This window comes from Cherax quadricarinatus, chromosome 78, assembly GCF_038502225.1.
Source record: "Cherax quadricarinatus isolate ZL_2023a chromosome 78, ASM3850222v1, whole genome shotgun sequence".
NCBI lineage: Eukaryota > Metazoa > Arthropoda > Malacostraca > Decapoda > Parastacidae > Cherax > Cherax quadricarinatus.
The window spans coordinates 4,403,077-4,428,866 of NC_091369.1; the positions used below are offsets into that span (position 1 = coordinate 4,403,077).

Genomic DNA, 25,790 nt, shown 5'->3' on the forward strand with positions numbered 1-25,790 from the left:
CTACCGATGGGGGGGGGGGGGGCTCGAAAGGAAAAATGAAAGTTTCTCCTTTAAAAAAAGGAGAAACTTTCATTTTTCCTTTCGAGCCCCCTCCCCCCCCCCTTTGCTCCTGGCATTTTAGTCGCCTCGTATGACACTCATGGCTTACGAAGGAAGAATTCTGTTCCACTTTCCCATGGAGATGTGGAACAGAATATGATATATGTGCTGTATATATAAGTGCAGTGATAAATATGTAGAGACAAAATATGTAAAGATGGTTGGATTGGTTTTGCAGATGTATGCAGGGAGAAGGAGGTGGGCTGGAGTGTGGCCAGCTGTTGAGTCAGCTGGAGTATAGTGAAATTATCAACATTATGTCTGGGAAAACATTCAATGCTGCCATGCTGACACACACCCTGAGATTGGGACTTACCACTACCCTACAGGTACTTGTACACTGTATATATTTATTACAAAAGTATTGATCATAATACTCTTTAAAATTTAAGAGTGATTATGCATTACAGTAGATCATTGATTATTTTGCCCCTTTGGCAGGAGTGGGTGCTAGACTGCTGGGTAATTTTGGAAGCCAGATAACCAATCACCAAATAATACTGGACAATAACAAATGAATATAAATGATTGTTTGTGTGGCCTCTGCCATTTCCCAATTATTTGTTGGTCCTTCTGTTTTTTTTTGTGGTTCTCATGAGCAGTTGTTTGATATTAATATCTAATGATAATTCGGTCTGGTATCTGTCACTTTGTTATGTAAATGGTTCAGAAAACTGACAAGTTGATGAATGAGACACTCGTGCAACACTTGGGTATCTTTATTGTGGAAACATTTTGCCAACCATTGGCTTCCTCTGCCACTGAGGAAGCCAACTGGCAGTTGTGAGCTTTAGGAATCACTTACCATGAGTTCAAGCCCCACCCATTCTGTGATTTAGTGTAATAGTGTGTCTTTATGTAAAATATTTTGAAAATAGTCATATGAACAGGGGCAGTACCAGGGAAAAGAGGGGATGAAGCACTCAAAAATTCTAGCTTTTCAAAGCTTCCCTAATAAAAACATTAATGCTGGTTCAAGTCCCCTTAGACCCCTCGTCCAACTAAACTGCCACCCCTAAGCCTCTCCTATATAAAACTTCTGGAGCCACCCCTGAATACAAACTCATTTACCAATACTACACAAATAACCCAGGTATATATAGTAGAAAGAAGCATATGATAATGTTTTGGTCCACTTCTTTCTCTTATGGGCAGGTTTTTTGTGTATTCCAGTCAGGGTATTGTACATTTTTATTCTTTATTTACAAATATTCTTTTTAATTATGTTATTGATTATTTTAATATAAAATACCAGGCCAACAGAGACTGGGGTGATTGTAACAGTTCAGTGGAGACAGGTGACAGTGAAGAGTGCAGCAGTGGTAGTGGCACTGGGGAAGCTCCCTTGTACACTGCCAGCAAAGTAATATTGCTTCAACATCTAGCCCAGGTTGCTGGCTCCTTACCACGCCCACATCACACCTTCACCCCAGGTATGATTCACTAATGAATATTCCAAGCAGTGAGTACAGCCTCTCTTAACTTAGAGACGTACTCATTTACCGACACCTCAGACTTACGACAGGCTCTCTGACCAGTATTCATTTTTTTTTTCAACAGACTGACCGTATCCCACTAAGGCAGGGTGGTCCAAAAAGAAAAACGAAAGTTTCTCTTTTTAAATTTAGTAATTTGTACAAGAGAAGGGATTACTAGCCCCTTGCCCCCGGCATTTTAGTCACCTCTTACAACACGCATGGCTTACGGAGGAAGAATTCTGTTCCACTTCCCCATGGAGATAAGAGGAAATAAACAAGAACAAGCACTAGAAAGAAAATAGAAGAAAACCCAGAGGGGGTGTGTATATATATGCTTGTATACATGTATGTGTAGTGTGACCTAAGTGTAAGAAGAAGTAGCAAGATGTACCTGGGCGGTTGCTGTCTACCAACCTACTACCTATAAAACCAGTATTCATATCTAAATAATGTATATTAGAGCTGATTTCCTCTATTCTGTTTATTTCAATGTACAGTACACTACTGTATAAACATTTAAAAATATGCCAGAAATGTTGTTATAAATAGTGCAAAGGTGACATAAAAACAATATCAGAGATGATTGACACAAACTCACTACCATTATAGTATGCTCCTCACTTAGCGACAAATTTGTTTAACAAGGTGGTCTCAGGAACGGAACTCCGTTGTTAAGTGAGGAGAGGCTGTATTATATCATAACGTTGATAGTGTACCTAGGTAGTAGGTTGGTAGACAGCAGTCACCCAGAGAGGTACTACCGTCCTGCCAAGTGAGAGTAAAATGGAAGCCTGTAATTGTTTTACATGATGGTAGGTTTGCTGGTGTCTTTTTTTTCATCTCATAAACATGAAAGATTTCAGGCATGTCTCACTACTTCTACTTACACTTAGGTCACACTACACATGCATGTACAAGCATATATATACAAACACATCTCTGGGTTTTCTTCTATCTTACTAGTTCTTGTTCTTGTTTATTTCCTCTTACCTCCATGAGGAAGTGGAACAGACTTATTCCTACGTAAGCCATGCGTGTCGTAAGAGGCGACTAACATGCCAGGAGCAAGGAGCTAGTAACCCCTTCTCCTGTATACATTACTAAAGTTAAAAAGAGAGACTTTCGTTTTTCTTTTTTGGGCCACCCTGCCTCAGTGGGATATGGCTGGTATGTTGAAAGAAGTAGTTAATAGTGTATAGTACAGTGGACCCCCGGTTTACGATCAGCTCCCAATGCGACCAATTATGTAAGTGTATTTATGTACGTGCGTTCGTATGTGTATGTTTGGGGGTCTGAAATGGACTAATCTAATTCACAATATTCCTTATGGAAACAAATTTGGTCAGTACTGGCACCTGAACATACTTCTGGAATGAAATAATATCGTAAACCGGGGGTCCACTGTACTTATAAGCTGGTGAATAAGACACGTGCAACACTTAGGGTATCTTTATTTTGATATAGAGATACCCCAGGTATTGTCTTAGTTCATCATCGAATATTATTTCTTAGCAGTTCATGAAGAATAAAAGTCACATGGGTGGAACAGTTCACTGCTGTCTCACATTCTGAGGTTTCACTTACAAACCACAGTTTATAAGTGATACTTTAGGTGATGTTCTGGACCTGGTCCTGGGTCGTTTTCAAGTCACTTGTGACTTTATAATGGTCTGAGATGGTCTAAAACTTTTTCTAATGTTTTAACTCAAAATTTTGGGGTAGTTGTGAATTTGCAGTTCACTTTCATTTGTAACCTTTAAACATGTGTGGCTGAAAATAAAATCACATTAAATAATCAAGTCTCTCCTTGAGATATTTTCAGGGTAAATTTTTTGTGTTGCAAACACTGTATCAAAATTTATTTTCCTCATTAGTTGAAGGTCTGATGGTGTTCAAAAACTTAAAATAAGTATTAATTTATGTACAGTATATGGAATACAGTTTTCTTAAATTGGCTTTCCAGGTAATCTACAAAATGGGTTCAATATACTTTATAAAAAATTATATTTAGCAAAAAATCTTCAGCCAGAGATTGATGCTTTTATTTGCCAAGGAAACAAAATGTGTAACTTTAAATTTAGTTTTGTCATGCAAATAATGATTTTCTAATTATCAAGTTTATCATTTACTGACATGTATTTTCAATAGCCTTAATGATGATGTTATTTTTTATACATGCACACCTGCAAACCCAGAAAATTTATAACCATTCAAAAGGTATTTTAGGTAAATAATGGATGACTATCACAAGCTGGAAATTTTTGATAAAATGTTAACTAATTAAGCTATTATCATAGAGTATTTTACTTTCTTTCATCAGCACTTATCTCTTCTCAGGTGGAGGAAACAAATACAGTGAGCGAGTGTGCAAGCTGCTGTCTGGCGACGATGGTATTGGTAGTGTGGTGGATACACTGGCTCCAGCTGTAGTGGAGTACCTTACTTCAATGACACGTCTTCCCTGGGGTGCCCAGGTCTTGCCGGACAACTCGGAGCATATACTGCGGTTTGCTCTCTTGGCTATGGAGGTGAGTCACGTATATTGGTGGAGGATGGATAAAAACGTTGCAGTACTGTGGCTAGAACAAATCACAAATAACCCACACTTAGAAAAAGAAAACTTATGAAGTTTTTGTCCATTCTGTACCTTTTCAAGTCACAGTTATCTTCTGACCTATGCTTTTTCTTATAATAATAATAATAATAATAATAATAATAATATCTTTATTTCTACAAGTACATGTACAAGGTATACAGGCCTAGCCACATGTTATGCAGAGGATTTCCCGGAAATTGGGTCAGTTGGTGGGATTCTACAAGTACATGTACAAGGTATACAGGCCTAGCCACATGTTATGCAGAGGATTTCCCGGAAATTGGGTCAGTTTTGTCCCAAGATGTGATCCACACCAGTCGACTAACACCCAGGTACCCATTATTACTGACGGGTGAACATAGACAACCGGTGTAAGGAAACATGTCCATGTTTCCATCCCTTCACTGGGAATCAAACCCAGACCCTCACCACGTGAAGCAAGAGCTTTTGCCACCAGGTCACGGGGAACTGTGTTGCTTGGGCGTTCCTTGACAATGGTTCAGGATGAACCACACTGTCGTCATGAGTTCATTTAATCGCAGGTTATTTGTGATTATTGGAAGAGCTTCAAGTTTTACAAGATGCTGAACTTCTGTTGTACAAGTGGGTGTAGTATTAAGTATACTAGCCTCGATCCAGCTTCATTTATTCACTTGTATTGCATACTTTATTTCAAGATTTTTTAAAATATTAGATACAATGGTAGGGTAGTGGTGGGGTAGGTTGGAGGGGAGGGGGGTAAAGGAGGGCTTGGACTTTCAGCAAGCGTGCGTGAGCGTGTTAGATAGGAGTGAATGGAAACATGGTTTTTGGGACCTAACAAGCTGTTGGAGTGTGAACAGGGTAATATTTTGTGAAGGGATTCAGGGAAACCAGTTAGCCAGATTTGGATCCTAGAAGTGAGAAGTACAATGCCTGCACTTTAAAGGAAGGGTTTGGGATATTGGCAGTTTGGAGGGACATCTAAACTGTTGTATCTGAGTGCCTCTGCAAAGACAGTGATTATGTATGAGTGATGGTGAAAGTGTTGAATGATGACGAAAGTGTTTTCTTTCTTTTTGGGTCACCCTGCCTCGGTGGGAAATGGCCAATGTGTTAAAAAAAAAAAATGGAACATTGCAGGTGGTTTGATTGGGAAAAAGTGCTGTGATAAATCAAGTGTTGGGTTTATCTGCAGCCATTTGAGAATGGATATCAAGACCTCAAGATTTAAGCTTTAAATGCCAATACTTCACCTAACCTTACATAACACAATACACTCTGGTGCTCGATAAGGCATACAGATATTTGTGAATGAGTAATATAGTGCCTACTACTTGATTGCTGCTTAGCAAAATACACTACTAGCAAAACTTAATCACACATCCCTACATGGTTATGACCTTCAGCATATTAGCCTCATATGTTGTATAACATATAAGGATTGCTTTTTGGCTAATGTTAAATCACTTAGGTAGTATTATATTTGTGATTAATTTTGGTATGAAAGTTTTTCTTGAAACTTTTTTTCTACTCAAGGGTTAATCATCTTTACATAGTTTTTAAAAGTTTCCTCTTCGAAATTTTTGCATTCTAAAACCCTTGAAACATTTCAGTATCTGCACTGGCAAGTTTGGCTAGGCAGTGTGAGTGTTGAGGTAGCCAGTCTGTGCCTAAACTGTGTGGATGCTGTCTTGCGTTGTGGTACTTTATCCGGCCTGTTGGGTCTACCTGACCGGATATCTTATGTCTGTTCTATGGTGGCCGCCCTTCATGCTGCTGCCTCTTATCTCGTCAAACCTAGAGCACTTCCAAGGTATGTTAATGTTTCTTTTGCTTATCAACTGTGATAACCAAAGAGAATAACTGCAGTGTATACATTTAGGTAATTGAATACTGCACTAGATGAAGAAATGTTATGCAGCATAATATAGAAATCAGAGGTAATAAGCAAAAAACAAAATGTAAATTTAGATGTGTTGGAACTGAAGGTTTATTACAATACTGTATTTACTCCTAACATTCAGGAGTAAAATGCATTTGTAATAAAACAGGAGATTAGAATGTTTTGAGTGTTGGGGCCTTGAACATGCAGAAGACTTGTGTGAGCGTGTTAGATGGCAATGAGTGGAGGCAGGTGGCTTTTATGACCTGATGTGCTGTTGGAATGTAAGCAGGGTAACGTTTATGAATTTTTTTTTTTATTAACACATCGGCCATTTCCCACCAAGGTAGGGTGGCTCAAAAAAGAAAAGCTTTTGCCATCATTCACTCCATCACTGTCTTACCAGAGGCATGCTTATACTACACTTATAACACTGCAACATTAATGAGACTTGAGTTCAGGAGGCAGGAAAATACACTGTCTGCACTCTGAAGAAGGGTGGAAATGTTGCAGTTCAGAGGGCCATCTCTGAACTGTGATGTCAGCATTCTTCTGGCAAGAGAGCCATTGAATGAATGATGGTGATGTGTTTCCTCTTTTTTTTTTTTCTGGGTCACTACATCAATGGGATGTGGCAGATGTATTAAAAAAATGTTAGGAAAAGTGTGAGTGATTTATGTATGCTGTGAATAAAAATTTTTAATAATTTAGCTTTTTCTCTTAGTCTTCCACCCAGCTTGACCCAGTGTCTAAATGGAGTAGAGAGCAGCCTGCTGGTGGCTTGCCGAAGACTCATGCAGCTGGTGTCATGGCTGGAGGCTGGCAACTTGCGGCATCTTCCAGCTTGTATTGCTTACCCAATCAGGTTAGAAACTCATAGCATAATTCATGCAACTTACCCTCGATCCCAACCCTTCAGGGGAATTTCCTTGATGCTGGTGAAGGCCTCTTGATTGGAACCACCCTTCCCTTCCTTGGATCAAACCAGATTACCTCCTATTTTCCAGGTGTTGTATGACTCATGTGGGTTTAGCACTACCCCAGAATACTACTACTACTACTATCAACAAACCGGCTGTATCCCACCGAGGCAGGGTGACCCAAAAAGAAAAACAAAAGTTTCTCTTTTTAACTTCAGTGATGTATACAGGAGAAGGGATTACCAGCCCACACATGGCTTACGGAGGAAGAATTCTGTTCTACTTCGAAGCCCCATGGAGAAATACTGCTACTATTAGTACTGATAATAATCTTCTCCATGGGAAAATGGAATAGAATTCTTCCTTTGTAAGCCATGTGTGTCATAAGAAGCAACTAAAATGTTGGGAGTAAAGGGCTAGTAAACCCTTCTCCAGTATACGTTACTAAATTTAAAAAGAGAAACTTTTGCTTTTCTTTTTGGGTCACCCTGCTCAGTGGGATATTTCCGATTTGTTGAAAAAAAAAATCATCTTAGGCACTCATTTTTTATTAAATATTGTATGTAATATTTGCATTTGTGTTATAAAACCAAGCAAGATTTTTCATGACGTAGATTTGTATAAATAGTTAATGTATGATATTTATAGTACTTTTTGGAACTTGATCTGTATTTTCAGGGGCATTGTGATGGGTTTGGGGCGCATGCCAGTGGTGAACAGTATTGTGAGAATACCTCCTGACATGTGGAGACTAGGTTGGGCTCCACAGTTCTTCGGAGAACATGGTACAAATTTACCGCCTATTCAGGTAGAATTTCTGCAAGAAACTGATGTTCTCAAGCAGTTTATATTTAGGTAAGCTGTTACCTCGGATCATTTATTATTGCAATTTTAGGGATGGTTTAGAATGCTTTATTGCAACTTTAAGGGTAATTTATAATGCATTTTAGCAACTTTAGGGGTCATTAGGAGTACATTATTACAATTTTAGGGATGGTTAAGAATGCATTGTAATTTTAAGGGTAGTTTAGAATGCTTTATTGCAATTTTAGGGTTTCTGTATTGTCACAGAAGTATGACAGTTGACTTTTGAATTGCAGAGTTTCTCCTTCTCTATTTTCCTTACAAATATTGCTTTGCTGGTCCTTAACCCACGTCTCCATCTGTAGTCTCTTAATTCAACATTAATGAATACATACAACACACCTCGTCATTCATGGACCCATCTGCGAGCTTTTCTGCTCCCAGATATCTAAATACATTTACTCTTTCCACATTCCTTCTAATCTGATGGCCAGTATTTCACTACCTAAAGCTTCCATTACTCTCATCTTGCTCTCTGTTTGTGTTCACTTAATCTTCTTTTGCACAGCTTCTCAAACTCTCACACTTCTTATGTTTTTTATATATATTTTGCTTTACTGTATCATTTTTTTTGTTTTCCATTCTGAAATAAGTAAGAAGGTTCACAACTTTTTACTACCAGTCTGTTTTGGCACTTTATTAGGGACTCTAGAAATGCTTGCAGTGTTTCTTGAAATTTTTTGCATTTTTGTTTGACAGTGACACATGAATCAATTGTCTTTCAATTAGGTGTACATGTTTTGTCTCAGTAAGTTAGCACAATTAATAGGAAGTGGACAGTACAACCATATTAAACTAGAGGAAACAGAGAAGGGTACTAAAATTTTAAATTTTCTTTCTGTGTTTACCTTAGAAACTTCAGCCATTGTAGTTCCTCAAATATTCAGACAAATTTGGCACTTATGTCTCATGAAATTGTAATGACACAATTGCAAACAAACCATACCACGGGCGGGATTTGAACCCGCAGTCAGAGAGTCTCAAAACTCTGGAGTTTTGAGACTCTCTGACTGTGGGTTCAAATCCCGCCCGTGGTATGGTTTGGCACTTATGTATTATTTTTTCTATTCTAAATAGTTGTTAATTCATGTTTGGGTTTTTCAGAATGGAACTTTTTGGTTGGATAGGACGGCAACAATTTGAAGAGACCTGGATGGCACTGTTATCAGTGCTAAATTCTACTCCTAGTGAGAATACCCCAGCAGAGGAACTACCTTTCATTAATCTGGTAATTTTCTACATCAGGAAGATGTATAATTTTGTCATGCCATTCAGTCATCCAGATGGTGGCTGGATGGTCAAGGATGTCATTATTAGAGCTAAGAAAACAGGCAGTGGAACATAATTAAGGATGAATAACTAAAGTGCTCAGTAATAACCCACATGGAAACAGAAACACAGGAGGTTGATTGATCTATATATTTTGACCCCCTTTCTGGGATCCCTTTCAGCTAAAGAGGATCCGAGAAGGGGGTTGAAATATACATATCAATCAACCTCCTGTGTTTCTATTTCCATGCATAATTAAGGATAATTGAATGCCAGGTAATCTATCAGTTATTGTAATTGAATGTAAGCTCTGTTTCAGTAGCAGTTGTAATAGTCTTGGCACTCACTCAGATGGAAACCTTACTGATATTAGGCATTGTTCTCTTGCAGAGTTTGTCGCTGGCCGTACGAGGAATCACTGCACTTTTGGTTCAGACCCTTCTATTACCCACACCTGGCAACCCTCACAGCGGCAACCTATTAAGTATCCCAAGAGACAAACCTCCACACTACCTGACTTCTAAGTGTGTATAAAGTACTCTTATCTGTTAATGCTATTAAAGATATAAGTAAACATTTACAATTGATTGTTTCTTGACATACATTCTGTATAAAATTAAAATATCTTAATAACAGTTGCTCCAGTCTTTTTTAACTAGTCGGCCGTCTCCCACCGAGGCAGGGTGACCCAAACAAGAAAGAAAATCCCCAAAAAGAAAATACTTTCATCATCATTCAACATTTTCACCTCACACATAATCACTGTTTTTGCAGAGGTGCTCAGAATACAACAGTTTAGAAGCATATATGTATAAAGATACACAACATATCCCTCCAAACTGCCAATATCCCGAACCCCTCCTTTAAAGTGCAGGCATTGTACTTCCCATTTCCAGGACTCAAGTCTGGCTATATAAAAATAACCGGTTTCCCTGAATCCCTTCACTAAATATTACCCTGCTCACACTCCAACAGATCGTCAGGTCCCAAATACCATTCGTCTCCATTCACTCCTATCTAACACGCTCATGCATGCCTGCTGGAAGTCCAAGCCCCTTGCCCACAAAACCTTTACCCCCTCCCTCCAACCTTTTCGAGGACGACCCCTACCCCGCCTTCCTTCCCCTACAGATTTATACGCTCTCCATGTCATTCTACTTTGATCCATTCTCTCTAAATGACCAAACCACCTCAACAACCCCTCTTCAGCCCTCTGACTAATACTTTTATTAATTCCACGCCTCCTAATTTCCACACTCCGAAATTAAAGCATAATATTTACACCACACATTGCCCTTAGACAGGACATTTCCACTGCCTCCAACCACCTCCTCGCTGCAGCATTTACAACCCAAGCTTCACACCCATATAAGAGTGTTGGTACTGCTTTACTTTCATACATTCCCTTCTTTGCCTCCATAGATAAAGTTTTTTGTCTCCACATATACCTCAATGCACCACTCACCTTTTTTCCCTCATCAATTTTATGATTAACCTCATCCTTCATAAATCCATCCGCTGACACGTCAACTCCCAAGTATCTGAAAACATTCACTTCTTCCATACTCCTCCTCCCCAATATGATATCTAATTTGTTTTTTATCTAGATCATCCACTAACCTTTGCAATTTTTCTTTAGAATCTCCTATAAGCACAGTATCATCAGCAAAAAGTAACTGTGTCAATTCCCATTTTGTATTTGATTCCCCATAATTTAATCCCACCCCTCTCCCGAACACCCTAGCATTTACTTCTTTTACAACCCCATCTATAAATATATTAAACAACCATGGTGACGTTACACATCCCTTTCTAAGACCTACTTTTACCGGGAAGTATTCTCCCTCCCTTCTACACACCCTAATCTGAGCCTCACTATCCTCATAAAAACTCTTTACAGCATTTAGTAACTTACCACCTATTCCATATACTTGCAACATCTGCCACATTGCTCCCCTATCCACTCTATCATATGCCTTTTCTAAATCCATAAATGCAATAAAAACTTCTCTACCTTTATCTAAATACTGTTCACATATATGCTTCAATGCAAACACTTGATCTACACATCCCCTACCCACTCTGAAACCTCCTTGCTCATCCGCAATCCTACATTCTGTCTTACCTCTAATTCTTTCATTTATAACCCTACCGTACACTTTTCCTGGTGTACTCGGTAAACTTTTTTTTTTTTTTTCAAGAAACTGGCCGTATCCTGCCAAGGCAGGGTGGCCCAAAAAGGAAAACGAAAATTTCTCTTTTTAAATTTAGTAATTTATACAGGAAAAGGGGTTACTGGCCCCTTGTTCCCGGCATTTTAGTCGCCTCTTACAACACACATGGCTTACAGAGGAAGAATTCTGTTCCACTTCCCCATGGAGATAAGAGTAAATAAACAAGAACAAGAACTAGAAAGAAAATAGAAGAAAACCCAGAGGGGTGTGTATATATATGCTTGTACATGTATGTGTAGTGTGACCCAAGTGTAAATAGAAGTAGCAAGACGTACCTGAAATCTTGCATGTTTTTTTTTTTTTATTATCACACTGGCCGATTCCCACCAAGGCAGGGTGGCCCGAAAAAGAAAAACTTTCACCATCATTCACTCCATCACTGTCTTGCCAGAAGGGTGCTTTACACTACAGTTTTTAAACTGCAACATTAACATCCCTCCTTCAGAGTGCAGGCACTGTACTTCCCATCTCCAGGACTCAAGTCCGGCCTGCCGGTTTCCCTGAACCCCTTCATAAATGTTACTTTGCTCACACTCCAACAGCACGTCAAGTATTAAAAATCATTTGTCTCCATTCACTCCTACCAAACACGCTCACGCATGCCTGCTGGAAGTCCAAGCCCCTCACACACAAAACCTCCTTTACCCCCTCCCTCCAACCTTTCCTTGGCCGACCCCTACCCCGCCTTCCTTCCACAACAGACTGATACACTCTTGAAGTTATTCTGTTTCGCTCCATTCTCTCCACATGTCCGAACCACCTCAACAACCCTTCCTCAGCCCTCTGGACAACAGTTTTGGTAATCCTGCACCTCCTCCTAACTTCCAAACTACGAATTCTCTGCATTATATTCACACCACACATTGCTCTCAGACGTGACATCTCCACTGCCTCCAGCCTTCTCCTCGCTGCAACATTCATCACCCATGCTTCACACCCATATAAGAGCGTTGGTAAAACTATACTCTCATACATTCCCCTCTTTGCCTCCAAGGACAAAGTTCTTTGTCTCCACAGACTCCTAAGTGCACCACTCACCCTTTTCCCCTCATCAATTCTATGATTCACCTCATCTTTCATAGACCCATCCGCTGACACGTCCACTCCCAAATATCTGAATACATTCACCTCCTCCATACTCTCTCCCTCCAATCTGATATGTTGCATGTTTATGAGACAGAAAAAAAGGACACCAGCAATCCTTCCATCATGTAAAACAATTACAGGCTTTCGTTTTACACTCTCTTGGCAGGACGGTAGTACCTCCCTGGGCGGCTGCTGTCTACCAACCTACTACCTAGAACTCGGTAAACTTCTTTCTTTCAACACACCAGCTGTATCCCACCGAGGCGGGGTGGCCCAAAAGGAGAAACGAAAGCTTCTCCTTGTACATTTAGTAATATATACAGGAGAAGGGGTTACTAGCCCCTTGCTCCCGGCATTTTAGTCGCCTCTTACAACACGCATGGCTTACGGAGGAAGAATTCTGTTCCACTTCCCCATGGAGATAAGAGGAAATAAACAGGAACTAGAAAGAAAATAGAAGAAAACCAGAGGGGTGTGTATATATATGCTTGTACATGTATGTGTAGTGTGACCTAAGTGTAAGTAGAAGTAGCAAGACGTACCTGAAATCTTGCATGTTTATGAGACAGAGAAAAGGACACCAGCAATCCTACCATCATGTAAAACAATTACAGGCTTTCGTTTTACACTCACTTGGCAGGACGGTAGTACATCCCTGGGCGGTTGCTGTCTACCAACCTACTACCTAGAACTCAGTAAACGTATTCCTCTATAATTTTTACAATCTCTTTTGTCCCCCTTCCCTTTATATAAAGGGACTATACATGCTCCCCGCCAATCTCTAGGTACCTTCCCCTCTTTCATACATTTATTAAACAAAAGTACCAACCACTCCAACACTATATCCCCCCTGCTTTAACATTTCTGTCATGATCCCGTCAGTTCCAGCTGCTTTACCCCCTTTCATTCTACGTAATGCCTCACACACCTCCCCTACATTCACATCCTGTTCTTCTTCACTCCTAAAAGATGGTATACCTCCCTGGCCAGTGCATGAAATTACCGCTTCCCTTTCCTAGGTAATTTGCACATATGATACTTGTACTTATACCTAAATAACACTGTCACCATCATTCACACTATCACTGATGCCAGGGGCACGCAGATACGACAGATTAGATGTCACTCTCAACAGCAGATATCCCAAACCTCTCATTATTTAGAGTTCAGGCACTGTGCTTCCCATCTCCAGGACTGAAGCCGGGCTAATCAGTTTCCCTGAATCCCTTCGTAAAACATTACCCTTCTCACACACTAACAGCTCATCAAGTTCCAAAATAAATTTCCTTACTCTTATTTACTTTCCCTAAACAATTCTGTTTTTCACACAAATTTGGTAAAGTCCTTCTCATCTTGCCATCATCCAAATCTCACCCTAATTCTCTCTCTTAACTTACATATATAGGTGATGGTATGAGCTACTGACAGTTGTAGAGAGAGAGTAATAGCTACAATGTATGAAACTTTTAATGACAACTTTTCACCCTTGCGGTGGGCTTAAGTCATGTTTCACCCACCGTGTATGAGTGAAGTGTCCTTTACAAGACTCTATGTAACTGTATTTGTATCTGTACTTTCTATTTTTTTATTTACTATACTGGTATATAAATATGCCTTGAATATTATTTGTTTTTAGACACTGGTATGTATGTATGTGTATATGCACACACTTTTCTACTCTCACACTCTCTCTCATACTCTCACTTGCTTTCACTCACTTTCTCTCACACTCTTATGTTTTTAATGTTTATTGTTTGCCTGTTGGTACTGTATTTCAATTCAAAATAAAAATAATAAAAATTATGTATTACTTTCAAAATATTATACAGCATAATAAATTCAACAACACACAGTATTCACAGCATTTCAGGGAAAACTTAGACTAGGAATATAACTAATTAATATTAAAAAATTACATAGATGTAGAGTTCTCTATTCTTAAAGAATCTAGTACAACATACTGGAAAATAGATAAAAATAGCAGTTAAAATATGAATTATGATATATTACTATGAATATTCATTTTATTCTGTAATATTTTAAAAATTTCTGTGAATTTGTTTTAGGTCAGGGCGGAAACTTCAAGAGATTATGTCGTGTCTTCACGAAAAACTACGAGAGGTACAACACCTAATCAAAGGAGGACCGCGACAGACCCCACCATATCAGCTGGGCCAGGTGTCAGTCGAGTATCTAGTAACAGCTCTCAACAGTCATGCAGAACCACCAGAATCTCCTGACACTATCTTACACACTGGTATGGCCATTCTTTATGTCCTTACCAATGCAAAAATATTTAACCAGTTAGCCAGACTTGAGCTCGGGAGGTGGGAAGTACAGTGCCTGCACTCTAAAGGAGGGGTTTGGGATATTTGCTGTTTAGAGTGACATTTAAACTGTTGTATTTGTGTGTGTCTGCAAAGACAATAATAGTGTGAATGATGGTGAAATTGCTTCATTGTCACCCTGCGTCAGTGGAAGACAGCCAGTGTGTTTAAAAAAACTGTACTTTTAATTAGTAGATATGGTAATGAGAATATTTAGGTTGACTAGTGTGGAAATTGTAGCCCCTACCTCAAGAAAATAAATGTTGCATGTGATTCAAATTGTATGGGCTAGAGGTTTGATTTATATGCTAATCCATATAGCCAAAAACTTTGGGTTTATACTATAGCAAATTAGTTAAAAACTCAAAAGCAATGTTTACAATACATTTTTAATTTAACCATCAGGCCCAAAATTGAATATTTTTAGTTAAGGTTTTAAATTTCAATTTGAGTATATGGTAAAGTAATTTTATTACATGTTAACCCATATATTGTCATTAATGTTTATATGTGCATTCAATTTCTAGGCTGTTATGAGTTTGAAATACGAGAGAGACAGTTAGCGAGCTGTGGTCTTGACGTCCAGTCCTGTCTTCACTTCCTTCACTACCTGTATTCCTCATGGCTGCGACCCCAGGTAAGTGATATTACTGCTGGATTTTATTGTTTATTTATTATTTATTTTTTTTTTTTCAACAAGTCGGCCGTCTCCCACCGAGGCAGGGTGACCCAAAAAAGAAAGAAAACAATTTTCTTCTTCTTATTCTTTTTAGTAATCTTTACAGGAAAAGGGGTTACTAGCCCATTGTTCCCGGCATTTTAGTTGACTTTTACAACACGCATGGCTTACGGAGGAAAGATTCTTATTCCACTTCCCCATGGATATAAAAGGAAAAGTAATAAGACCAAGAACTATTAAGATAAAATCAAAGAAAACTCAGATGAGTGTGTATAAATAAATGTGTACATGTATGTGTAGTGTGACCTAAGTGTAAGTAGAAGTAGCAAGACATGCCTGTAATCTTGCATATTTATGAGACAGACAAAAGACATCAGCAATCCTACCATCATGTAAAACAAGCACAGGCTTTCGTTTTACACTCACTTGGCAGGACGGTAGTACCTCCCTGGATGGTTGCTGTCTACCAACCTACTACCTACTTTATTGTTTATCTTTCTTTCTTTCTTTCAACACATCGGCCGTATCCCACCGAGGCGGGGTGGCCCAAAAGGAAAAACAAAGGTTTCTCCTTTTACATTTAGTAATATATACAGGAGAAGGGGTTACTAGCCCCTTGCTCCCGGCATTTTAGTTGCCTCTTACAACACGCATGGCGTACGGAGGAAGAATTCTGTTCCACTTCCCCATGGAGATAAGAGGAAATAAGCAAGAACAAGAACTAGAAAGAAAATAAAAGAAAACCCAGAGGGGTATGTATATATACGCTTGTACATGTATGTGTAGTGTGACCTAAGTGTAAGTAGAAGTAGCAAGATGTACCTGAAATCTTGCATGTTCATGAGACAGAAAAAAGGACACCAGCAATCCTACCATCATGTAAAACAATCACAGGCTTTCGTTTTACACTCACTTGGCAGGACGGTAGTACCTCCCTGGGCGGTTGCTGTCTACCAACCTACTACCTACTTTATTGTTTATATTTATAAATATTGTAGGTAGTAGGTTGGTAGACAGCAGCCGCCCAGGGAGGTACTACCGTCCTGCCAAGTGAGTGTAAAATGGAAGCCTGTAATTGTTTTACATGATGGTAGGATTGCTGGTGTCCTTTTTTCTGTCTCATACACATGCAAGATTTCAGGTACATCTTGCTACTTCTACTTACACTTGGGTCACACTACACATACATGTACAAGCATATATATACACACACCCCTTTGGATTTTCTTCTATTTTCTTTCTAGTTCTTGTTCTTGTTTATTTCCTCTTACCTCCATGGGGAAGTGGAACAGAATTCTTCCTCCGTAAGCCATGCGTGTTGTAAGAGGCGACTAAAATGCCGGGAGCAAGGGGCTAGTAACCCCTTCTCCTGTATATATTACTAAATGTAAAAGGAGAAACTTTCGTTTTTCCTATTGGGCCACCCCGCCTCGGTGGGATACGGCCGGTGTGTTGAAAGAAAGATTTATAAATATTCTAGGTAGTAGGTTGGTAGACAGCAGCTGCCCAGGGAGGTACTACCGTCCTGCCAAGTGAGTGTAAAACGAAAGCCTTTAATTGTTTTACATGATGGTAGGATTGCTGGTGTCCTTTTTTCTGTCTCATAAACATGCAAGATTTCAGGTACGTCTTGCTACTTCTACTTACACTTAGGTCACACTACACATACATGTACAAGCATATATATACACACACCCCTCTGGGTTTTCTGCTATTTTCTTTTTAGTTCTTGTTCTTGTTTATTTCCTCTTACCTCTGTGGGAAAGTGGAACAGAATTCTTCCTCCGTAAGCCATGCGTGTTGTAAGAGGCGACTAAAATGCCGGGAGCAAGGGGCTAGTAACCCCTTCTCCTGTATATATTACTAAATGTAAAAGGAGAAACTTTCGTTTTTCCTTTTGGGCCACCCCGCCTCGGTGGGATACGGCCGATGTGTTGAAAGACAAAGATTTATAAATATCCATTCAGTCATATGTCAATGGAATCGTAAGAAGCTTTTGTTCTATACAGGTAAAATTAATGATTGCCTTTAGGTATATTACTAATAAAGAAATCCAAAAACTGTCCAATGTATGTCAAAAAAAGTCAAATAACATAGTACAAAATGGTTTCCAGCGCTATAAATAAAAAGACTCAAAATATTAAAAAAATCTTGTTTGATTAAAAAATAGCTCTGTTGATTATTAAAAATATCTTTCTAGATTAATTTTTCATCATCTTTCTCAATATGTTCAATACACTTATATTCATTGTGTATTATCAGGACCAGAACTAAAACCTAAGAGCATATGAATGCTCAGTTTTGGTCTTCTGTAACAGAATGGATGTAATTGTATTAGAGAACACGCAGAGAAGGATAACAAAATTTATCCACACTGTAACCACTTTTAAGATCGTTAAAGGGTCAAGAATATATGTAAAGTTTTTGTAGTACCATCAAAAGGAAAAATGAAGCCACAGTCGTAAACTAAAAAAAAAAAAAAAAAAATCGACAAGACAAATGAAACACCGAATATAGGACATTACAAGCACAGCTGCGCTCGTGTAGCTACAGACACTGAAAACAGGACACCACAAGAATAGATTTGCTCCTGTAGTCTGTATGACTCTTATGGGTTTAGTGCTTAGTTATGATTATAATAATAATTTATTTATTATTATCACACTGGCCGATTCCCACCAAGGCAGGGTGGCCCGAAAAAGAAAAACTTTCACCATCATTCACTCCATCACTGTCTTGCCAGAAGGATGCTTTACACTACATTTTTTAAACTGCAACATTAACACCCCTCCTTCAGAGTGCAGGCACTGTACTTCCCATCTCAAGGACTCAATGCTTCTGTAGCTATGAATAGGTAATCATACAAGTTCACACATGAAAAAATATAAAGAGGAAATAAGAGAAATTAGATTGGTCCGTTAATCTAGAATACTGTATAGTAGTCAAGGAGGATTCCTTCCTTTAAACACAGTATAATTCTACAAATTATTTACAAACAGAAGTGTACCCTGTATCTTAGCAAGAAATATTATTTTGTTCAGTGCATTTAAAGGGCCATCTAGTTCAGCCAATGAAAATGATTAAAATATGATGAATGTTTAGGCCCATTGATCAGATTGCAAGATTTCATTTTCTTAACCCAAGAAAATCAGTGTGTCATCGAGGACTGTCTTCCTTATTTCCATTGAGGTCATTCAATCTTGTTTCCCAGAATACGTCCCATACCAGTCAACTAACACCCACGTACCTACTTACTGCTAGGTGAACAGGGACAGCATGTGTAAGGAAACATGCCCAACAATTCCACCCAGTCAGGGATTGAACCACAGACACTCAGTGTGTGAAGTGAGTGCGTTGCCTATCAAGCCATGGTCTAAACAGTACTAAATTAAACAGACAATTAGACAGGGACTTGAACTGTAGTCTGGGCATGTAGCTGGCCTGATTTTGGGCCTACTACATGCCAGGGCCACAGTCTGAGTCCTTGTCCATTCTTCTGTTTATTCACTGACAGACATTTATTATGACTTAATTTGAGTTTTGAGTATTAATGACTCAGGAAGTCGTAATAATATGATTGCAAGCAAACCATGGAATGGATGGGGTAAGGACCCATGGCATGGAGTTTTACGATTCACTCACCATGGGTTCTTACTCCACCTATCCTGCGGTTTATTAGTATTAATTCATATCCTGCCCCCAGTTCAAACTTGGTTTGAGTTATTTTGTAGGCGATTGTTGCCTATGGCCTTAGATTACGGAAGTGGCTTTATAAAGCCAAAATGTGCAGTACTTTGCTCCTTTGTATATACTCAGCCTTCTTATCAAGGTTCATCTGTGGGTGAAGTGTCATCAGTAAATGATTGCTTTATACTTCATTTGCATTTCTTTACTTCAGTGTCAGTATTTTATACCATTTTCTCTTTATATACAATATGTACATATCTTCCGTATGCAGTTTAATGTGATCCTTTATTGACAACGTTTCGCCCACACAGTGGGCTTTTTCAAGTCACAAACAGATCTGTTTGTGACTTGAAAAAGCCCACTGTGTGGGCAAAACATTGTCAATAAAGGATCACATTAAACTGCATATGTGTGTATGTTTCCATTGTGTCGGTATTTTATACCATTTATTTTCTTCATGTACATATCTTCCATTTTATTGTTTGCATGGAAAGTTATGTGTACCATGGAACAGCATTTATTACACTGTGTTTATTATAATTTATATGTGATACATGAGTACTCACTCACCTTTGGTAGTTGTATATATTTGGGCTCTGTTTCTCAGCCATGAATAATCTGGTGTAATGACACTATGACACTATGTAATTTGTCATATCTAGAAGGCATGTCTTGTTCAGTTTTCACTAGGGTAGGTCTCTTTTATATGCATTAGTCATAAATAATTTGGAATACATTAAACATATAAATCTTTTTGTATTACACTTTATCTTGGTGTGAGTGATTTTAAAATAATGTACAGTACCTGTACTCTGAAGGAGGGTGGGAATGTTGCAGCTCAGATTGAATGAACAACAGAGAGAGCATTTCTTATTTTTTGGGTCGTCCTACCTTGGTGGTACATGGCCGGTGCATTAAAAATATATATTATTTCCAGAGTGGCTTGTGTGCGTCTGTTGTGGCAGAAGTAGTAAAGTCTGTGAGTTGTTTATGTGACTTATTCTGCTCAAGTGCTCACCACCGCTGGGTCCTGGAAGCACTTCTGCCTCTCCATACCCTCCACCCTATTGAAGACCACATCACCCAGCAGCACATCATTCTGGCTACCTGTAAAGCTCTTGCAACTCTTAGATTGGCCAAACAGGTGAAAAAAAAGCATGTTTTTTGAGTCGTGGATAAAATATTGTTTCAGTCGAAGTCAATTGAAATGATTATTTAAACTGTGGATAAAAGAAGTGAAATAAAGTCCCACCTGGATCATTTATATAAACATTTTCTTATTATCCAGAAAGATAGAAGGGGAAGCCATGAAGAAATTGCACAAATAGATGAAGATGAAAGAAATTGACCTGAGTAGAGTTATTGTGTTAACTTCAAAATTCCTACACTATTTAAAAATCTACATTTTTGTATTTTACATATTGCCGTTTATAAAGCAGTTATTTGTATTATTTTTCTTGTAGGAGGTGAGCTCATCACTGAGTGAAGGTGTGATACACATAGTGGAGAGTGGACTCAAGAGTGGACAGGTGTCTGTACGTACCTGCGCCGTCCAAGGCCTCCTCTACCTTCTCCAGGGACCATCGGAGGAGAGCCCGCCCCTCATTGTTCTGGCTGCTAACTACATTCTCAAATACAATGATGGGTAAGTTGACAGCCTTAACTCAAGAGCTGTAACTGGCATAAAAGATTTTTTTTTTAACACACTGGCCGTCTCCATTGAAAAAGAAACACTTTCACCATCATTCACATTATCATTGTCTTGCTAGAGGCATGCAAATGCAACAGTTCAGATGACCCTTCAAACAACAAATATCCCCATGCCTTCTTCAGAGTGCAGGCACTGTACTTCCCACCTCCATCTTACATGAGATTTTCTTTTTCCTGCTTACTGTAGAATCTTATATTTATGAAAAGTAGTAAATCAGTGTGCCATTGCACACTACTATGCAACTGTGAGATGATAATGAGACCAAAAAAAATTAAAACCTTAGCTGACCATACTTATATGGTAATAAATTTTACACTCTGATAAGAGTATTTTTTTCATCGTCACTCTTGCTTTATTTTTGTGTTACTGTATACATAAATAGTTTAGAAAACTGACAAGTTAAATAATGAAACACTTGTGTAACACTTGCACAAGTGTCTCATGCTTTATTTTGGTTGATTTTGAATAAGATAATGGTATACAATACTGACAAATTGATAAGTAAGACAGGTGCAACAATTGGGTGTGTTTATTATGAAATGTTTGACCTACACAGTAGGCTTCTCTGACTGAAGAAGCCTACTGTGTAAGTGAAGCATTTCAGAATAAAGATACCTAACTGTTGTACATGTGTCTCACTTATCAACTCAGTTTATTTTAAATAGCTGGTGCTCAGAAATATTGACATCTAGTTAAAAAGCTTGGCAACTCTTAAATGTATTTTTATGCTAGATTTCAGAATGGATTTTCTTTGCAGGAAGAGTCGAGAATGTGAGAGTCATGAGGTGGCCGTGTGGGAGGTGTGGGTTTATTTGGTAGAACACTATGAAACACTACCTGATCCCACTCTGCCATCTACTGCTCTCCACATGGCCCTTTCAACAGCAGCCACTTCTTCCACAACTCCACGTCTCCTCCACCAAGTCTTGAAGGGTGTAGAAAGACTGGTGTTAGTTCAGCAACTCTCCAGTAACACTGTAGAAGTGATCTTCAAATTAGTGATGGACTTGGTTTTAAATGGTTCTCCTTCCACCTCTTTAGCTGCCTTGCCATTATTCATCACTGCTCTTTATGCTAATGTAAGAAACACTGCATCTCTTACACATGGTGTAGCACAAGATGACATGGCATCAGACCCAGAGACTCTCTTACTTGTCATGGAGAAACTCTCCATATTTTTTGACCGGATTCGGGTTGGGTATCCCCATGAGGCAGGTGTTATTGCTGGTCTGCTTGGACCATGCCTTTTAGATGTCCTTCCTGCTAGTCAGATACTGAATAAAGTGATCACAGAATATATTTCTAGCCATCAACCACATCCTCATCTACTCGCCTCAACCCTTTTCCAGGTATTTGAAGGGGCTATCAGTGAGAGTGGGGAAGGTTTAGTACAAGAATGGGTTCTACTTTCGCTTAGCAACTTCACACAACGTAGCCCTATTTCCCTTGCAGTTTGGTGCTTAACTTGCTTCTTCATTGCAGCCTCGAGTAATAGATGGCTCCGAGCAGCTTTTCCTTCCGTTCAAGCACGTCTGGGAAAACTGGATGTTCGTGACATCCAGATATTTTGTCTGGCTGCTTCTCATTTCCGCCAGAGTTTGGCAACGGAAAACCAGAGGGCAAAGTTTGAGGCAGTGTTCCAGGCTGTGGCTACTCCAGGATCACCATTTCAAGAGTTATTAGATTGTATTCAAGATTAATTTCAGTTGCAGCCAGGTTTAATTGTTCGTGAAAATTGTATATATATCATTGCTAGTCAATACATTGACCTAGAGACCCCTATTTAGTTCAGTAACAATTATTTTCTATCCATTGTGCAATCTCAGAGTGTTATTATGTGCCAGAAAATCTGACTGAAGTGGGTGATTGTTCATCGAGGACATTTCTAAGCTTCATTTGTAGTTCAAATACTGAGTGTAAACGTCTCACTGGTATGAAATTTTTTGAGTTAATGAAATTAGTTGTAATAAATATTGCTTTGAGAGATTTCATGGATGCTGGTATGTTGTACTGTATACTGTATTTAAAATTATTGTATTGCATACAGTATTTAAAATTACTGTACTGTATACTGTATTGAAAATTATTTAAGTACGATTACCATGAAAGATATTTTTCTGCATAAATATTTTAGAAAATTACCAAAAAAAGAATGTACTTTTATATCATTATTATTGCTGTTGTAGTTTTGCATTTATATACAGTACAGATATATGGAGAAATTGTATGGTAACTTTAAATTCATCTGAACTAATCCATGAAATTTCAGGAGTAACTGTATGAGTTGTAAGTCAATATACATATATTTTTTGCATGGCTGTGATAAGAAATAGATTAGTTTCTTTATCCATGAGATGGAGTTTATTTGAAAATTAATGTCAAAGATGCTATTTTTTTTCCAAAATAAGGCTTAAATTTACCCAGCATCTTGGGGGCCGAAGTACCATTTATCTTTTTTTCCCAAATTAGCCAGTCCAAATTGAGGGAGGGTGTTCTCGACACCAGAGGGACTTCTTCGCTATAAAATGTGGTACTTGCTGAACTATGTATAACAGTGGTGATTGTTTATGAAGAAATTTTCACCTATTCCCAGGCACATTCTTAGTTGGTCCCTCACCTGTCCCTCATTCTCACCGACCCTCATATTCAAAATACACGCAGCCTTTTTATTCGGTGTTGAGAGTAGTAAGGGAGAACTCGACATCTGCAAGAAATGCCTTGAAATGATTTTTATGTATGTAAGATCATGTCAGGTGTAAAAGTTTGGAAGCAAAAGATCCAAATGTTCAAGATATGTTTTCATAGTATTTTTTATAATTTTGTTTGGTTACTAGGCAATATTTAAACAAAATTTATTGTACAGGAGGTAAATTTCTTTTAATATTATTCATATTGTAGTGTTAGACTCGAGTCCTGGAGGTGGGAAATACAGTGCCTGCACTCTGAAGGAGGGAAGTACAGTGCCTGCACTCTGAAGGAGGGAAGTACAGTGCCTGCACTCTGAAGGAGGGAAGTACAGTGCCTGCACTCTGAAGGAGGGGTGGAGATATGTTGCAGTTTTTGAACTGTAGTATCGACATGCCTCTGGCAAGACAGTGATGGAATGAGTGATGATGAAAGTGTTTCTTCTTTTTTGGGTCACCCTGCCTTGGTAGGAAACGGCCGATGTGTTAAAAAAAAAAAATCAGTGTCATTATGCCATGATATGGTTCCCAGAATTATCAAACTTCAGTTCTGATGGAACATTTACTGAACCTTTAAACTTAGCAGCAATGGAGATAGGATGTATGTATGATTGTTTCATAACCCTTATATATCTAAAAAGGTTTTGTGTACTCTTAGTTTTAAAGCCTATATAAAAAATATAACTGCCAGTAGAGAGTGTCAAGCTTCAGTCATCATCAGTATTCCTTATAGTTGGCTTAGCAGTCAGGCCAGTGTGCCTCACATGTCAAGAGTGACCTACTCAAGTTGGAATCGTCCTAGACTGCCAACCCACACAATGGAAATTTAGTTTTACAATAAGATGGGCTTGGAGAGGGATTGTGTTGTACACAGCTATTGGAGAGACTGTTTGTGTGTTGTACACAGCTGTTAGAGAAACATTGTGTGTTGTACACACAGCTGAACTACACTAGTTCTACTAAGATTATTACCTGAATTCAGCATTAAGAATGCAGGTTTGTTTTTAATTCAGGTTTAAAATGGTTTGAATAAATTCACTGTATACTGCATTTCAAGAAGGTTTTGTGTTTTGTGATGCAGTGCATTTATTCACTGACCGGGTGTGTATTGTGTTTTAATTTTACATGTTACTTATGCCTTCTACAATTGAAGAAAATTATAAATTAATGCTCTCCATGTTTCCTTCTATCTTACATCTTTGATTGTTCTCTAGGCTTTAATTGCATACTGTCTTTCATAATTTATTATATATTATGACGGTTTCCGTTTTAATGCAGTATATGGTTAATTTCACGGATCATATCAACTTGTACGAGTATGGGTTATGCCAATTCTAATCAGGCGAGTTGTATGACCTTCCATAGTCATTAACCTTGTACTGCACATGCCATGTTCTCACTCTGGCATATATCCTGTGATTAACATATCTCTGTCTGTTGTCTCGAATATCAGTGGACAATGCGGTATAATTTAAATCGCTTACATTCTTTCAGTAGTTATGATGTAAGTGTTCTAAACACTGATCAGTGACAGGTAAATCCCACATGGATGAAAAATAAAAGAATGGAAACGATCTGTATTTTTTAGCCTCAGTTTCCTGAGGTTCTTGCTTAAGGCTGAAGATACACATGCTTTCTACCTCTTATTTTTTGTATAAGGAACTTGACTCTTTTTTTTTTTTTTTTTTTCAGTAGAATAACGTATGAAAATGTGTATCTACATGCCACCTTATTTGACAGTCTGAAGAATAAAAAGGCACAGTGCCATGACTGGAACAATACACAAATAACCTACACATAGGAGAAAGAGACTTATGAGGACATTTCGGTCTCACCTGGACCATTAACAAGTCACACAAGAGTTAATGGTCCAAATCAGACCGAAGTGTCGTCATTATTTTCTCTCCTTTGAGTGAGGTATTTCTGTATTGACGGTCTGATCTGTCATTCCTGTCTCACAAACCCCTTGTAGAGTAACATTGATACAATACACTTGTGAAGTATCTTGTAATAGCCTGTTTTTTTAAACTCATTGAAGTGTCATGCAGATCCTCTGTAAAAGGAAGTTATGTTATTCTGTGGGCAACCTTAAGTTTTATTAATAGCTAATAAAATAATGTTTTAATTTTCTGAAGACTTAATGAAATAAATTCACAATGTAGAGGCCACAGTTCTCTGGCTGGAACAATTCGCAGCTAACCTGCAGTTTGGAGAAGAAAATTAGATGCCATTTTGGTCAGTCCTGAGCTTTGTCACTGCCTTTTCATCTCCCATTCTCACTGTTGTGATGAT

The 25,790-nt window shown here is 38.5% G+C and overlaps 1 protein-coding gene across 2 annotated transcripts in view; it reads left to right on the forward strand.

Annotated features, from left to right (window-relative positions):
* LOC138855010 (huntingtin-like) overlaps window positions 1–22,664 on the forward strand; it is a 76,455-nt gene extending 53,791 nt beyond the window's left edge. For both annotated transcript variants that reach the window (XM_070101582.1, XM_070101583.1), the window contains exons 37-49: window positions 278–428; window positions 1,355–1,532; window positions 3,915–4,105; window positions 5,769–5,968; window positions 6,762–6,902; window positions 7,636–7,812; window positions 8,926–9,049; window positions 9,481–9,614; window positions 14,477–14,667; window positions 15,265–15,374; window positions 20,041–20,247; window positions 20,567–20,748; window positions 21,572–22,664. In XM_070101582.1, the coding sequence (XP_069957683.1) occupies window positions 278–428; window positions 1,355–1,532; window positions 3,915–4,105; window positions 5,769–5,968; window positions 6,762–6,902; window positions 7,636–7,812; window positions 8,926–9,049; window positions 9,481–9,614; window positions 14,477–14,667; window positions 15,265–15,374; window positions 20,041–20,247; window positions 20,567–20,748; window positions 21,572–22,514 (2,929 nt within the window). In that variant the 3' untranslated portion in view covers window positions 22,515–22,664. The remainder of the gene's footprint in view (window positions 1–277; window positions 429–1,354; window positions 1,533–3,914; window positions 4,106–5,768; window positions 5,969–6,761; window positions 6,903–7,635; window positions 7,813–8,925; window positions 9,050–9,480; window positions 9,615–14,476; window positions 14,668–15,264; window positions 15,375–20,040; window positions 20,248–20,566; window positions 20,749–21,571) is intronic.
* The last annotated feature ends 3,126 nt before the right edge of the window (window positions 22,665–25,790 follow it).